The sequence below is a fragment of the Penicillium alfredii genome, assembly GCF_028826965.1.
Source record: "Penicillium alfredii strain IBT 34128 chromosome Unknown utg000004l_segment0_segment0, whole genome shotgun sequence".
NCBI lineage: Eukaryota > Fungi > Ascomycota > Eurotiomycetes > Eurotiales > Aspergillaceae > Penicillium > Penicillium alfredii.
Window position 1 is genome coordinate 1,602,017 of NW_026622701.1, and position 15,559 is coordinate 1,617,575.

The window sequence follows — 15,559 nt, forward strand, 5'->3', positions numbered from 1 at the left end:
TGTCGACAGAGCCTCCATTTTGCGCGATAAGTCGTTATCAAAGGCGGTCAACAGCAACAAAATAGTGTGCCCCCCCACCTCATCAACGGACTTTCTTCTTAATTCTCTCCAAATTTCTGTCTGAAATATGACGGGCACCTCACAGGTTGCAGACCCTCTCACCATTCTACCGCCAGAGATTGTCTTGCGTGTCTTGGAATTCGCGTCAATCTCTACCCTCGCCTCCCTGACCGCAGTCTCGAACGCCTGGCACCAATTTATCGACGTCACTCACCAAGAAGCCATCTACGGCTCCGAATCCAAAACCACCCAACCACCCAATGGTGCCCGTGACTTGTCATTCCTCTCAGAAACCAGAAGCTTCTACAAACTCTTCAAGGACACGGAATCATGGAAGGATGTCTGCAGGCGCCAGACGCTGCTCGCTCGCAACTGGGCCAAGCAGCACCCAGTTAGCCAGGAGTCGGTGTTGCAGGTCGGCAATGCCCCTATTTGGCGGTTCCGTGCCGACTTCAAGCGCCGATTCTTTATATCCAGCTCCCATGCCGGTGGTCTGAACGTCACGGATATGGATACGGGCCAGATCCTATGGCGACTTCCCTCCACGCGGGATCGTGATGAGGATGCGGTTCGCCCATACGCGCATCTGGAGTATCAGGATGGAATGGTCGTGTTTGACCGCGAAGGGAATGCCGTTGAGGTCTGGCAGGAGGGTCTGGAAGGCGCAGCACGTGGAGAGTTCCGCCGCATTGCGGTCTTGAACCATGGTTGCCAAACGAGAGGCTTTCAATTGTCATTCTGGACGCTCTGTGTGGTTTCTAACCAGGGACAGGGCTTTGTGTATGACATGACGCAGCGACCTCCCAAGTTGACCACGCACCTGACGATAGAGCGAGATGCCGTCGGCCACCTAGATCAGAGCTCAGACGTCGTCATTTACTCCATAGGCGCACGAGGCTACTATGCCTATGACAAGACGTCTGGTGAATTCCTCGGTATCTTGCAGCCGTCCCATTGCACGGACAAATATCACATCCGTCCTCCTGCCCGCCGACCTTCTTCGGTGGGTGCGGCGCTGGCCGGTGCTGCGCGACATACTTTCGGGGATCGGTTTCTCCCTTCTGGTGCTTCTCGCACAGACTACCTGGACCCGATCAAACTCGCCAAAGGCCCTCTCCCACCACCCACCGACCCTGAACACGTTTGGCACGAAGAAAACGAATGGGGAGCAGGCATGCTACAGGGAAATCTCTTCGTGGGCTTCTCCCGCGCCGGCCGTGTCTTCGTGTGCTCGGACTGGCGCAAGGCACTCCGTGACCAGGCCAGTCTGGCTGCTCACAGCTCTCTCATCGAATGCGAGTCCGATGGGTCCAGCTTTGACCTGGGCGGTTGGTTGTCTGTGCGCAACCACCGCATAATGTTCGAAATCCAAGACCGGATCTATGTCGTCGCGCTCGACGACAACAACAAAATCCAAGATGTTGAGAATCCCGCCCGCGCATCGTACTCGCTGCTCACCAGCTTGGCGCCACAATTTGACGTGCCGGTCAGTTACATGACGCTGTGTGATGATGCGGTCATGACCACTTATACCGTACGTTCCGCGGCCCATGTCAGAAAAAAAAAAAGAAAATCCTAATATCAGAATCTTGTAGACCCTCGGCCGGCGTCAACAACTCCCGGACCTCCCCGGTGGTCCCCCACAACACGAAAACCTCGCTCGCATCTTCACGACCAAAGCCATCCGCATTATCGGTCTCGCCCCTGAATTCTCCAAAGACAGGAATGTTTCGACCGCCGGGGCTGACTCTTCTGAAGATCCAACAGCGGTGAGTGGAGGTCTGTCGGATCCCACCCGGCAGCCTTCGCCGGCAGACGCGCTCTTGCAATCACAGCCCGGGCTATTGCAACTGGTCGCCATGCTGGGCGGTGAGCTTGGAGACGAGGATGAAGATGAATTGGAGGTCATGGTTCCGGGTTTGAATGATGATGTCGATGACGAGTGGGAGGATGAGGATGAAGACGGGCATGAGGAAGAAGAGCATGCACATACGCATGATGGACCCTAGAGTTGACTTGGATCAGTCTGATCGCGAACACGCGTCTTCGAGAGTGGCTCTGGCCTTTGGCGTGTTGCCTCTTGCCTTTGAATCGCAGCGATCATGCTGTATCCATAACTAACCTGCAGCAGCCTCTCGGATTATACTAACAACCATTTAGGGCGCATCAAGCGTAGCATCCTGAAACATACTTTGATAGAGTCAGGTCTACTCCAAAAATACCATATATTGAAGGCTACGCTACTCTTTCACTCGGGCGACACCGAAAGCCCGCAGATGTCCTAGGACCTTGAATCCACATCCCCTTGAGACAACAGGGAATAGTTATGGAATGAAGTCATGCCAGCACTAATGACAGAAGACAGAGGCAAAAAGATGGCGATCATTAGATGCTAAAACAGTATTCACCAGTTGACTATTGACGACGCCACCCTCGTTTTCTTTTGCCAGAATTTACCTGGCCATAAATTGGCCAGACAGCGCCCGAGCAATCTCCAAGGACCAAATACCGCCCAGACCTCGATGGACACCACCACTAGTTCGTCGATTCTGGGGCTTTCTGCACTTCTATTTGTGACGATTTTCTCGGCACTATTGTGGCTGGGTGGGGATCTCCTACGACAATCAGATTGCCCAGGTTCCATTTGGCCTGATCCTGAAATGGTCCGATGGCACTCGGCTAGAAGAAGCCCTGGCCATGCAGGTTGCTAGGAAAGCTGGTTTCCCAGTTCGGCGTGTGATCGGTTATGGAGAACACCCGGATGCACCACATGCGCCTGTTTCGATCCTACTGACTCGTGTGCCCGGCGAAGAACTGGGCCAAGTATACGAAACACTCGGCCAGGATAAGCAGTCTATCTTGAGGGACCTTCGGGGCTACTTTGACAGAATACGTGGATAGCCGAATCCTTGGGGAGTGAACAGGATCTGCTCTTTTGTGGGTACTACAATCAGGATTTGTCCGCATTCCCAACTACTTCGCCGGCCCCTTTGAGTCGGAGCAAGAGTTCAACGAATATCTGTTAGGGCCTTCTTGGTCTGGTGGCTTTCGATCGAAACAGGCATATCATGATACACTCATGCGTATGCGTGCTAAACGTATAGAGAAACTATCTCGTCGCATTGTTTTCACCCATGGTGATCCTCGAGCCGGCGAAGTACTTGTATTCGATCAATTTTCTGCATGTCGACACTGCGGCAAAGACCTTTGTGTTTCTCTAAAAGCCGAGGAAGGCGTTTGTCCTGAGCCTGGAGAAACGATTCAAAATATGCGTAGTGTTTGCAGCTCAGAGCAAGGCATATCTGGTCCGGCACTGGCAGATCTCCCTGCAGGATGCCTAATATCTCGGGTGGGATCTCCGTTATATAGGATTCGGGGCACTTGTAGCCCAGTTCTCAGTCAGACTCTGATTCTGGGCTCGGCGGTTCCATGTTTCGGTGTTCGATTTTCAGATGGGTATGTTGACCTTGTGGCCAAAGAAGGACGAACCGAATCGAGTCGTGGAATGAATCTTTGCTGGCGGTGTTTCAAGGTCGAATATTCGTCTGTGTGGTCTTTGTTGAGGTGGTAAGCAACGAGGAGAGTGATTAAAGAGAAGAAGAAAAGGTGGGGATGGAAAAGACATCTTTTGGGTATAAAATAGATGACGTCTGTCGGGGTAACTTACTGGGAGCTAGGGCACGGCTTTGAGATATTCTCCTGAAACTGAGATCTTGGATAGATATACAATTCTTTCACAATCCCAAGGACCGGGAGATTACAGGCTAGGCACGACCCCGAGAGACGCCAAAGGCCAATTCGAGGTAAAGCACTACTTCAGTGGAATTTCTGGGTTTCATTGGTGTGGTATTGAATAGATCAAATAGAACTGATGCCTTATTCTTCTGGTAAGTTTCTATTTCATGTTATCTTAGTCTGTACTTGGGGAGATCAATTGATAGAACCGAGTTACTGAGTTATATGAAAGCTCGGTGGTCTTTTTTTTTTTTTTTTTTTTGACCAATCCTGGTGACAGTATAATTCTGAGCAAGGGTCAATGGGCATCATAACTGTGCTGTTGTCTCATATTAAGTATTTTATCCTCAAGGCCGATTGAATACTCAGAGATAACGTCGATGATTCGCTGAAATAGCTGTCTCATAGGGTTTGCTCTGGTTCATGACCAGGTTATGACACTTCGAGGCAGAGTCATTTTTTTACAGAGAGAAGCACTGGTGAAGTTTTCACCTTCGTGGTTCTCCAAGGTAGTTCATTCCTTATCCATGAGTGTGCCTTGCGGCTTGAGTCGGCCCAGGACACCGCGTCTTGGCCACTCCACGTAGAGCCTTGGAAGAATTAGAGGCCATTGAAGGTAAAATATAACCAACGAAAGCTGAATACTTTTAATCACTACAGTAGACTACATATAAATCCATTGCATCACTGTATTCGGATTAGTTTAAGATATTCGACCTTGTTGAAGTGCTTTATACTCGCTACAAAATTTATGATGCGGTCCGTTTGGTAGTTGCGATTCGAAAGTTTGACAGGCAACCTGCAATAGCTAGACTTTCTAAAAGAGTCCACTCGAATTTAAGACAGCAGAGTTTGGGATGGAAAAGACATTCAGAAACTACCGAATAACCTCGAGATGGACTCGAGTTAGTAAACTTGGCGAAAGGTCTGGATCTATAGCTTCTTGCTGCCTCTATCGCCCGATACGCAAGCCTATCGCATATCAAGTCATAACAACACCGCCATCTACCTTGAGAGCACCCCCAGTCATGAACCGAGCATCAGGGCTCCCCAAAAACGCCACCAAAGCCGCAACGTCAGCTACCTCGGCCCACCGACCAAGAGGCACTGTTGCCAACATGCTCTTCATCTTTTCCGGGGGCCATGAAGCCAAAAACATGGGAGTGTTGACTCCGCACGGATGCACCGTATTGACGCGGATATTGAACTGGCCGAGTTCTGCTGCTGCAGTGAGGCATAGGCCGCGCAATGCGAACTTGGACGTTGAGTAGGCCGAGAGACCGGGTGTGGCACGCAGGCCTGCGATTGAGGATACTAGGATGATGCTTCCTCCGTTTCCGGTATTTTTCATGGCATTGCCGCAGTGTTTTACTCCAAGGAAAGCTAGATTAATCAAGTTAGTTTCAGAGAGATGTTGGCTTGGTAGATTGAACCAGCCATGAGTGATGGGACAAACACTTACCAGACCGGCAGTTTACATGCATCACCTTGTCGTACTGCTCCACATCCGTCTCCAGAATGCTCGTAGACGAGTATGAGATCCCAGCACAGAGAACGGCAATATCCAGTCTTCCAAATTTGGAGATAGTCTCATCGACGAAGTGTCGCACGCCATCTTCAGCCGTCACATCCGCCTGAACTGCGAAGAGCGCCTCATCCGCATTTAATTCATTTCCATTTGTTGACATTGATGGTTTGGCAGCATCAACGAGTGTCTGCTTAGATCGATTGAGTTTCTCCGCATCGATATCCACCAACACGATTTTGGCCCCCTCATGGAGAAACCTCGACGCGGTTTCAAGCCCGATGTTCCCTGCGGCCCCCGTGACAAGAGCAACAAGGCCTCGGAGGCGGTTTGGGATTGGCTTTTGGGGAATCGTCTGAGATGCTGATTGAGACATAGTGCTTTTGCAACGGGGAATTGAGAGGAGTGTGTCAGGGTCCTTATAATCTGTTCTTATTACCCCTCAGTTCAGACCCATCGACGCGTTTTGAACTCTTCGGATGGCATTTAGCCGACCCACCTTTTCTGCTAGGTGAACCATTCCCCGTAGGATTTTGATCCCGGGGAAAGGCCAAGAAGAGGGGAATTCTGGGGGTGGGGATCATGGGGAAAGCCGGGGATGTTCTACGAGGTGTACAACGACACGGCATGCTACAAACTGAGGCCTTAAAATGACATTGAGAATTGGTCATAAGGCAATTGAAGAAGAGAAGACCATTTGGAAGACTAAATTAGACATGTCGCACTCACTACCCATCTTTACCAAAATCCACAATTAGTAGGAAGTAAGTGTAGCCCGGCTTTGAACAGTCAACCCATGGTTTAGACATTCTCGACATGAAGATGACCGATTTCCTTTTCCTTCCTTTGCGCCGAAGCACTCGCCTCAAGCCCTGTCCTCCGAAACCCCCGATAATTCCGGCGCGCCTTGACCGCAAAAACACTAACGTCAGGCCCAAAGAGAGTATCCATTTCCTCAAGCGGCACGCCTTTGGTCTCAGGAACGAAGATATAAGCAAACACGAGCGCAACAACAGTGCAAGCGGCGAAGAAATAAAACGCGCCAAACTTGATCGAGGCGATCATATATGGCAACGAATAGACCACCATGAACTGAGCGAGCCACTGCATGCACACAGAGCACATCATGCCGATGGTTCGGACGCGCGAAGGAAGAACCTCGGATGCAAAGATCCATGGGATGCCGTTCCAGGAGAATCCGTAAAAGATCGCGTACAGGTAGACCATTGCCACGGCGACTCGGGCTCCGGCGTCGCTTGGTGGGGCTTGGTCGAAGGAACCGCTGACTTGCGAGTAGATTGCGAGATAGAACATGGCCACGGCGGCGCCTGTTGCTCCCACTAGCAGTGCTGGCCGTCGCCCGAATCGGTCTACTATCCAGATCATGAATACGGCGGTCGTGGCCATCTTGACCAGGCCGTAGACTCCTGTGGCTAATAGACCGACGGAGGTTCCGGTGAAGCCAATCTGGACGCGTGGGTTAGCTACATGAACATGTGGTCATATTTTAAGAGCTTGTGCAAAGCAGCAGGAAATATAGCAGGGGAATATGCATACCGAACGGAAGATAGTAGGGCTGTAATAATTGATGGCGTTGATTCTAACGAAAGCATTAGCAACTGACCAAATCTGTTAAAAAAAAATGATAGAACACATACCCAGTTAGATTCTGCAAGAGCATCAAGATGACTGCAATCATGATTCGATTCCGAACCCCCGGAGCAATACATTCACGAAGAATCTGACCGAAATTGCGCTTCCCGCCATTGGCTTCAAGTTCGTGGTTAATCGCAGTCTGGATTTCTGCCAGCTCGTTTGCCACATATACATGATCTGGCGGGAGATTGCGAACCCAGGCTAGGGTTTTGTGTGCCTTGTCAATGTTGTTTTTGCTTGCCAGCCAGCGTGGACTCTCAATCATCCAGCTCATGGATAGAAGCAGCAGACCAGCTGGGATCAACTGGATACCGACGGGAATCCTCCACTGCATAGCAGTCATGCCAGATATATTTTTGTTGACCCCGTAATTTACCCAGAAACCAAACACAAGAGCAATCTGCAGCATGATTTCAAAAAGCCCGACAAGGCGGCCTCGGATCAGAGCAGGTGAACATTCGGAAATGTAGATGGGAATGATGGTTGAGGAGGCGCTGCAATCAAAGAAATTGTTAGTTCAAGTGCACCTTTTCAGCTAGTACAGCCAAAACACGCACAGAGAGGAACTCACCCCACACCCAGGCCGGTGAGGACTCGGCCAACATACAGCAGCGAGAGGCGCCCGATAATCTGCAATACTGTCCCAATAGAAAAGACAACGCCAGACCCCAAAATGAGAGGCTTGCGGCCAAATGTTTCGGCAAAGAAAAAGCCCAGTATGGCACCGAAGAAGGCTCCGGCCTGGAATGTGGACACGACATTGGATGAAATAGCGGTTGAATCACTGCCGCTCAAGCCAAAGGATGTTTTAAACGATGGAAGCTCCAATGTTCCCCCGATGAAGGCGGAGTCATAGCCATACATGGCAGAGGCCTGTCGACAACCTCGTCAATGGATTGCTCTTGATTTACACTGGGAGGATCTAGCACAAACCCATGTTGCAGATATGGCGACAATATAGATTCGTGGCCCGTAGATTTCGCGTGGTCCTTGAGTCGGAGGCCGCCGCTTATCGAAAGGATTGCTCATGGTCAATAGGAGGGAATTGAAATCGTGGGGGGAGGGTTATGATTGCTAGGCGAGAAGAGCGAAAGGCCAGGGGAGGGGCTTATATTTCTGGCCGGCTTTCCACTTTTCCGTAGTCTTAGTCTGAGCATGGCCGTGCAGTGGCCACGGCTCGAATGGGGTCAACAATATCCGGGGAAATCCAAGAGAATCCGGGGTCCCCCGCACTTTGGGATGCATCCCGGCCTCCACTGTCTCCACGGATCGTTCTACGTGCTGATTCGATAGCCCTGGAGGAATTGTTTCTGCTGATTCACTGGATCATCTGTGGCTCGGAATTTACTGTCCGGCCCCATTGTCGTCCGGCAAAAAGGACTCGGACGCATACCGGTTGTCTTTCTTGATTTTCGCTAGCATGGGAGCTGCAAAAGCACAGTGAGGCTCAATTGAGGCACGCCATCTCATGAAAATAGATATTGAAGTCGGCATACTATATCAGTGATGTTTATCTAGAGCATCCACCAGTTTCTCCCATGATCTCATTCCCCGATTCGCATTCTCATCCGGTCGTCTGGATTCATCGTCTCGCATTCGCCAGTCAAAGATCTCTATAGAGACTACACCCGTCCATTGCTTCCGGTGGAGCCATGCCCGGGCAATCTCCACCACAGGCAGATAGGCGCCGAGCTCTGTTTCCAGTGGGAAAACACGCATGTTCCGCGACCATGTCAAGCCCGAAGGAAAACCCTCCTGGTAGAATCGATGACGGGGTGACAGTGGAGGCAAAACCCTCTCTCCATCTGAGAACTGGACGTAGAAGATCCTGTCTAAAGGACACGATTCAACAAACCGGTCTAGAGAGGCCTGCAGAGCTACGTCTGTATCAACGCGAACGCCGCTCTCGACGGTATTATCCCCCCAGACCCGTGCAGCAACATGGAAAGAGTCCAGACAGAGACCAAAGTTTGGAGAATTGACATCTTGTACCATCTGCAGGGAATCCTCCCACGTATCGATGTAGCTGCCCCACGCAACGGCTTCGTAGGCAATGCTGATGGACTGCGAGGAGGCCAGATCACTCAGTTGACGCAGTTCTGTCACCATGAGTGACCAGTCTCCGGTGCTATTGGCCGTGTCGAACTGCGAGGGTACCTGCAGGTACTTTGCTCCCAAGCACGCGGCAATCTCGATCCAGTGGCGAGCAGACTCTAGTCTGTCAGGAAGCGGCGAGTTGTGGCCCTCGAAGTTTTTGAACGGGTTGAGAGCCAGCACTGCCAGATTAACTGAAGAGCATAATTGTGCAATTGCAAGAGCGGCGGTGTGTATGTTAAGCGGTGGATTTTGAGAAGACCCGTAGTCGTCTATCTCTTGGTAGACGATCTCAATCAAGGAGAATCCGTTTGATGCAGCGGCCTTGATCTTTTCAGGGAGACTGTGGGAGGGATGCAATCCTAACGACGAGGTTGTAATTGCCAGCGAGGTTTGCGACATGTCGGCTACTCTAAGCACTTGCAGGGTTGCTGGACGTGTGAAACAAGAAGGCAAATTTACCTGTGCTGTTGGGTAGGAAAGAAATCCAAAGCATACATGCCGGCCATTAAGAAAGCTTACCCCGGATTTACACTCAGCCGTCTCATAGCCCCCACGGGGCTCAATCCGACGGAGCGGGGTGCAGGTCTTGTTTAGCGCATCCTTGAGGAAGGGTTGCCCGTAGCAATAGTTTCCTAGGCCTTGCTGGGGCTGACTGGGGGCAGAGATCGGTCAGGGGGTGCATGAATTGAGAGAAGCAATTTCTTATGCTTTCAGAGCTCAGTTCTTGTTATTTAACATTTCACTCTTTGCTGTAGTATTAGAGCTTGCTCCGCGTGAGAGAAGACCGGCTTTTGAAGAACAGACACGAAGGCTGGGGCAACCCCCTATCTAAAAGATAAAGTAATTGGCTCCAACATGGAAGAATACAATACCGAGTCATTTGCGATGCATTTCCAAGCACTTCTCAAGAGGCAGCTTTGAGAAATGTAGAGCATCTCATCTGGGTTGTATACATCCAGAGTGGCCAATCACCGCCCGCACGGATGACGCCATGTGCTTCTGCCTGAGGCCACCACTCCCGCGGGAAATAAAGCAGCGATTAGATCTTCTGGCGAGTCCCAGTTTCCTCTCCATTGATACCCCGGGTTTTGCTCATGATGCGTTCGCTACAGAATGCTGCCCGCTCTGCGTCGCGCACGCTCATGACTTCGCCATGGCGACCGAGCGAGCCTCGCCTGAGTCTTGCCGGCAACCGGGCCCTGTCGGCGCATTCACTGCACACGGTCCCTCCCCGCAAAGCCTCATCGACGACCGCAGAACCCCGGGAGAACTCGTCCAACCCAGCAATGTCGTTTCCCTGCCTTGATGCCCAGGAAGCCAAATCCGCGCTGCTTTCGGCTCGGTCGCTGCAGTCAGGTCCGGAACCCTCCTACACAACCGGCCAACATGAGCGATTCCATTGCAAGGACCCGCTCCTGCTTGATTGGGGTGGTGTGCTGCCAGAGTTCGACGTCGCCTATGAAACATGGGGCAAGTTGAATGCCGATAAGAGCAACGCAATCCTCTTGCACACCGGCTTGTCGGCATCCAGCCATGCCCATAGTACGCCGTCAAACCCCAAGCCCGGGTGGTGGGAAAAGTTCATCGGCCCCGGTCTACCGTTGGATACCGACAAGTACTTTGTCATCTGCACTAACGTGCTTGGGGGATGCTACGGCAGTACAGGGCCGTCATCGATGGACCCGTCAGACGGGAAGCGATACGCGACCCGATTCCCGATTCTCACGCTAGACGATATGGTGCGAGCACAATTCCGACTTCTAGATGGGCTGGGCATCCAGAAGCTGGCCGCATCGGTTGGATCTAGTATGGGCGGTATGCAGAGTCTGGCTGCGGGAGTGTTATTCCCGACACGAGTGGGTAAAATCGTCAGCATTAGCGGTTGTGCCCGTAGCCATCCATACAGTATTGCTATGCGACACACGCAGCGGCAGGTGCTGATGATGGACCCGAAATGGGCGCGCGGATTTTACTACGATGCCATTCCACCGCATTCGGGTATGAAGCTTGCCCGCGAGATCGCTACCGTCACCTACCGCAGCGGACCTGAGTGGGAGAAGCGGTTTGGCCGCCAGCGTGCCGACCCTAGCAAGCAACCGGCGTTATGCGCCGACTTCCTTATCGAGACCTATCTTGACCACGCCGGCGAGAAGTTCTGTCTGGAGTATGACCCGAACAGTCTACTCTATGTCTCTAAGGCTATGGACCTATTCGATCTCGGTCACGCCCACCAGACTGAGACACGCCGTCGCCGTGCCGAATTCGAAACCCGTATCGCCGACAGCGGGATCGCTCCCCAAGTATCCGATCCTGCTTGTAGCTTAACCCTCCCCGAAAAGCCTTATGAGGAGCAGCCCAGCGCAACCGCGTCTGTGCCTCCGCTCAACGAGTCCGTCTCATCTGACGCTCCCGACGGCCCTCCGCGGGACCTTATTACCGGCCTCGCCCCCCTCAAAGACCACCCGGTCCTCGTTATGGGCGTCGCCAGTGATATCCTTTTCCCGGCCTGGCAGCAGCGCGAGATCGCCAACACTCTACGTGCCGGCGGCAACCAAGCCGTCGAACACGTCGAGCTGGGTGAAGACCTCTCGTTATTCGGTCATGATACCTTCCTCTTGGACTTGAAACACATTGGTGGTGCCCTTGGCCGGTTCTTGCAGTAATGGCAGCGTGTCCGTCACTGAAGCTGAAGCTATGTTGGCCGAAGCCATTTTTGGTTCTTCTTAAAAGTCTTGGTCTATCTATTGCGCAGCGTCGATCAAAACAAAAATAATGCATCAGTCGGCGTTTGGTTTATGAAATGACATCCCTCTCTCTCTTTGGTCTGATTTGTGCCTTTTTGTTGGCCCTCCAAGCTCCTAGTGTTTCATGGGCCCCACGAGCATTGTAGAAGCTAGATACTCTTGCTGGGATCTGATGGGATGACCTCTTGTAATCTGGGTAGATGCGCCAGCACAAGACAATCTTGAAATTCTTCGAAAACGCCCACAAGCAGCATAGCAACACGGTAGGGTTCTACCGATGAGTTGCCAATGCCAAAGTCCAACAAAGGAGATGAAGATGAAGGCAGAACATGTTTTCAGTCTCAAACTAAATAACACGAGCTATAATGAAACACCTACAGAGACCGGCCCTCACCAGAGAAACCGAAGTGCCTCGCATTCGGCGATGAATCCACCACGCAACCAGAAAGGAAAAGAGGGAAAAGAAGTATTTAATTCAATGGCGAGTAAAGTGAGAAAGGAGGAATAAAATAAAGAAGGTCGCCCTCAGGTTTGCTCTCATTTTGAAGCATAGACTTCCAGACTCTTAGAATGCCCCCAGAGGGAGTTGCAGCCTGAGGTCGGATGTCATCAGAATTGGCTTTGTGTTTGCCCATGGGACTTGCAACCACTCGGACAGCCACACAGGGCATATCGACTATTGGATGCTTGTGGTCCGCAGGAACAAACTCATCACTGGGCGAGATCCATAGATAGACCAAAGGGAAGGTGGGCAGGTGGACAAGTAGCAAAGTATAAAGGAGGCGAAGAGGAAGGGGAAGACGAGAATTTGTAGCGGGAAATGTGACACAAGCGTTCATCAAATTTAAAAAAAAATCTATTCAACCAGTCAATAAATAGCAATCAATCAATCTTTATCAGCTCCCTTGAACAACCGAATACTCCACGATAGAATCACCTAGGCCCTCAGATTGAAAACTACCTTAAATGTCACTCGTCATTGGCTTGCTCGGTCGTTACCTGCGGGAGGTGTACAGACCAAGCAATATACAGAACCTCGGAGTGTGTGCAACAGCATTTGTCGTCATTGGGCCAGTGATAGAGAAGTGTAAGTGTCTTGAAGTAGACATGAATAGGGACTCGGGAGATAGCATCGCATTGCAAAGGTGCAGAAAAGTTGGAGTTGACAACAGTAATATTTCATCAGAGTTGTAATGCCTAAGTAGATACATGGGTGACGGGCACCGTTAGCAGATCAACACGAACTCGAATACCACAACTCCTAGTAAAAAAGAGCACGGAACAAGAATCAACGGGGTGAGAGGGGGGTCTCTAAGATCTCTGTTCATTATCTCAATCACACACTGCGAACCCGATGTCTTCTTCCACTCGAGCAAGCTCGAGGGATGAGGTCCACCGGCCGGCCCAAATGGACGGGCGTGTCATGAGAAGCTCTTGGGGTGCGAATTATCGTCATCGAGACCAGAATGCGAGTGTTGTACTCGAATATCTGCTGAAAGCGTTAGCTCGAGTCCAAAATGCCCATTATGTTGTTGCGACATCATCACTCACCTGTTGTAAAGTGCAGACAAGACGCGAAGTCGCGACTCGCCCAAGGACCGCGGCATCTCACGTGATTGCAGACGTGGTTCCACCGACGAGCGCATGGCTGCAGATGGCCCATTCCGAGGATATAAGAGGCCCAGGGTTGTCGTCAGTTCGTCAGAGTAGGTGATTCTTGTTCTTGATTTTTGCATTGCAGAAACATGCCCCCCAGCTCTAGGTGGTGGCAGCCACCCGACGACGCCGATCTCGACTATGGATTCGATTCTGACGACCTCGATAGATTTGCACCGAATCGCAATCACGATCGTCGCCCTTTGACACGAGAAAAACGAGAAACAGAAGATTTGAAGGATCCCAGCAACCAGGGCGTCTTTGGAAACATGTCGTCCTGGCTGCAGCGTCAAGCGGGTTCCTCCCAGACCCAGCTCGCGTCCACCGCTGTGCTATCGGGTGCCGCGGTCGCGGGCGCTATATTCGGATACCAAGCATTTAAGCGGAAGGAGGCGGTTCACGACCTGAAGGCCTCGATCCCGGAAATTGACGAGCGGCACCACGCCGAGAAGGTGAGCTTTCGCCGACTGTGGAAGATATGGCTATACCTGAAGCGGATGATTGCGACAGAGAGCTGATGCGGGGCACTGAAGCTCACAGATTTCGGCGCGGCAGCAGCCGATGTACAACTTAGCAAGGAAGATGAGCGTAGTACAGCTTTAGCGCGCAGGGCGCAACAGGGGGACTACGATGATGGTTTGTACTCGATTTGCTCTGGTTTCGGCCGAACTTGACTGACAAAGCGCCAACACACAAGATCTGATCCTTGAACAACTCGCCCGCAACCGTGTTTTCCTGACCGACGAGGGGCTTGCGACACTCCGCTCATCCTTTATCGTTGTGGTCGGCTGCGGTGGAGTCGGGTCTCACGCCGCTGCGGCGCTGACGCGGTCAGGCGTGGCCAAGATCCGACTGATCGATTTCGACCAAGTCACATTGTCCTCGCTGAACCGGCATGCGCTTGCCACGCTGGCTGACGTGGGGACCCCCAAGGTGCACTGTATCCGGAGGCGATTGGAACAGATCTCGCCGTGGGTGATGTTCGACTGCCGCAATGAGCTGTTCGGCAAGACGGCGGCCGATGACCTGCTCGGTCCGTGGACCCTGACACATGATGGACAGGGCCGGCGACCAGACTTCGTTTTAGATTGCATTGATAACATCACCTCCAAAGTGGACCTACTGCATTACTGTCACTCGAACAGCCTCCCCGTGATCTCGTCCATGGGCGCCGGATGCAAGTCCGACCCCACGCGCGTTGTGGTGGGAGACATTTCGCTCAGCACAGATGATCCCCTCTCCCGCAGCACGCGGCGTCGACTCAAGGCTCTGGGCGTCACCTCGGGCGTCGCAGCAGTATTCTCGACCGAGAAGCCCGGCCCGGGCAAGGCGAGTCTACTCCCGCTCCCGGAGGAAGAGTACACCAAGGGCCAGGTCGGCGAGCTGGGGGTTCTCCCCGACTTCCGGGTGCGGATCCTGCCCGTGTTGGGCACGATGCCTGCAGTTTTTGGGTACACGGTCGCCAACCACGTCATCTGCAGCGTGACGGGGTATCCGATTGAATATAACATGGGTGGAAAGGGCCGCGACAAGACCTACGATACTATTTTGGCTTCCTTGCAAAGTTTGCATGAACGGTTGGCACGACAAATCGCTGACCAAGAGCCTGTAGGTTTGCGCCTCCCCGTGAGCAAAGATGATATTGCATTCCTCATGGAAGAGGTGTGGAGGGGGAAGAGCGCGATTACTGGGTTGGCCAATCGACTGGTTCTGATCCCCTGGCAACCACGTCCCCAGGGGTTTGGATTAGATTTGACGTATGAGAAGGAAGGTCAGAAGTTCGTGCCGGTGGTTCTCAAGGACTTGGTCTGTATGACCAAGGACGAGGCTACTCGACACGAGAAAGAGGTGCTTCGGGGTGGAAAGCCAGTGGATGAGGTGTATGACGAGACGGTTCTCCAGCGCGTAAATCTGCGCCGACGAGAAGCCGAGGAGTATGAACAATATCGGTAGCGCTGTCTGTATAGCAAATAAAAGTGACACGAGCAAAGCTTTGATCAGCAAAATTAAAGCGGGTCCGGGGCCGGGGTAACACCAGGTGAGATAGCCAGATCAAGGGATCGTTGCACGTCAATCGTGACGCAGT

General features: G+C 52.1%; 7 protein-coding genes across 7 annotated transcripts; 4 read left to right on the forward strand and 3 right to left on the reverse strand.

Annotated features, from left to right (window-relative positions):
- Positions 1-127: 127 nt before the first annotated feature.
- Positions 128-2,069, forward strand: NUU61_002262 (F-box protein; the record flags this gene model as incomplete). The annotated part of the gene is made up of 2 exons (XM_056652844.1): positions 128-1,594; positions 1,656-2,069. The coding sequence occupies 2 exons, from the start codon at positions 128-130 to the stop codon at positions 2,067-2,069; spliced, it is 1,881 nt and encodes a 626-aa protein (XP_056513911.1).
- A 688-nt stretch (positions 2,070-2,757) lies between these two features.
- On the forward strand, positions 2,758-3,401 carry NUU61_002263 (uncharacterized protein; the record flags this gene model as incomplete). Its single annotated transcript, XM_056652845.1, has 3 exons — positions 2,758-2,953; positions 2,985-3,217; positions 3,285-3,401. The coding sequence occupies 3 exons, from the start codon at positions 2,758-2,760 to the stop codon at positions 3,399-3,401; spliced, it is 546 nt and encodes a 181-aa protein (XP_056513912.1).
- A 1,376-nt stretch (positions 3,402-4,777) lies between these two features.
- NUU61_002264 (SDR family NAD(P)-dependent oxidoreductase) lies at positions 4,778-5,696 on the reverse strand (the record flags this gene model as incomplete). The annotated part of the gene is made up of 2 exons (XM_056652846.1): positions 4,778-5,178; positions 5,258-5,696. The coding sequence occupies 2 exons, from the start codon at positions 5,694-5,696 to the stop codon at positions 4,778-4,780; spliced, it is 840 nt and encodes a 279-aa protein (XP_056513913.1).
- Positions 5,697-6,121: 425 nt separating this feature from the next.
- NUU61_002265 (sugar porter family MFS transporter) lies at positions 6,122-8,005 on the reverse strand (the record flags this gene model as incomplete). Its single annotated transcript, XM_056652847.1, has 5 exons — positions 6,122-6,787; positions 6,878-6,920; positions 6,979-7,470; positions 7,548-7,849; positions 7,910-8,005. 5 exons carry the CDS (start codon positions 8,003-8,005, stop codon positions 6,122-6,124), a joined length of 1,599 nt encoding a protein of 532 aa, XP_056513914.1.
- A 471-nt stretch (positions 8,006-8,476) lies between these two features.
- NUU61_002266 (sugar phosphate isomerase/epimerase family protein) lies at positions 8,477-9,472 on the reverse strand (the record flags this gene model as incomplete). Its single annotated transcript, XM_056652848.1, has 1 exon — positions 8,477-9,472. One exon carries the CDS (start codon positions 9,470-9,472, stop codon positions 8,477-8,479), a length of 996 nt encoding a protein of 331 aa, XP_056513915.1.
- A 698-nt stretch (positions 9,473-10,170) lies between these two features.
- On the forward strand, positions 10,171-11,736 carry NUU61_002267 (homoserine O-acetyltransferase family protein; the record flags this gene model as incomplete). The annotated part of the gene is made up of 1 exon (XM_056652849.1): positions 10,171-11,736. One exon carries the CDS (start codon positions 10,171-10,173, stop codon positions 11,734-11,736), a length of 1,566 nt encoding a protein of 521 aa, XP_056513916.1.
- Positions 11,737-13,562: 1,826 nt separating this feature from the next.
- On the forward strand, positions 13,563-15,426 carry NUU61_002268 (tRNA threonylcarbamoyladenosine dehydratase; the record flags this gene model as incomplete). The annotated part of the gene is made up of 2 exons (XM_056652850.1): positions 13,563-13,942; positions 14,157-15,426. The coding sequence occupies 2 exons, from the start codon at positions 13,563-13,565 to the stop codon at positions 15,424-15,426; spliced, it is 1,650 nt and encodes a 549-aa protein (XP_056513917.1).
- Positions 15,427-15,559: the final 133 nt, after the last annotated feature.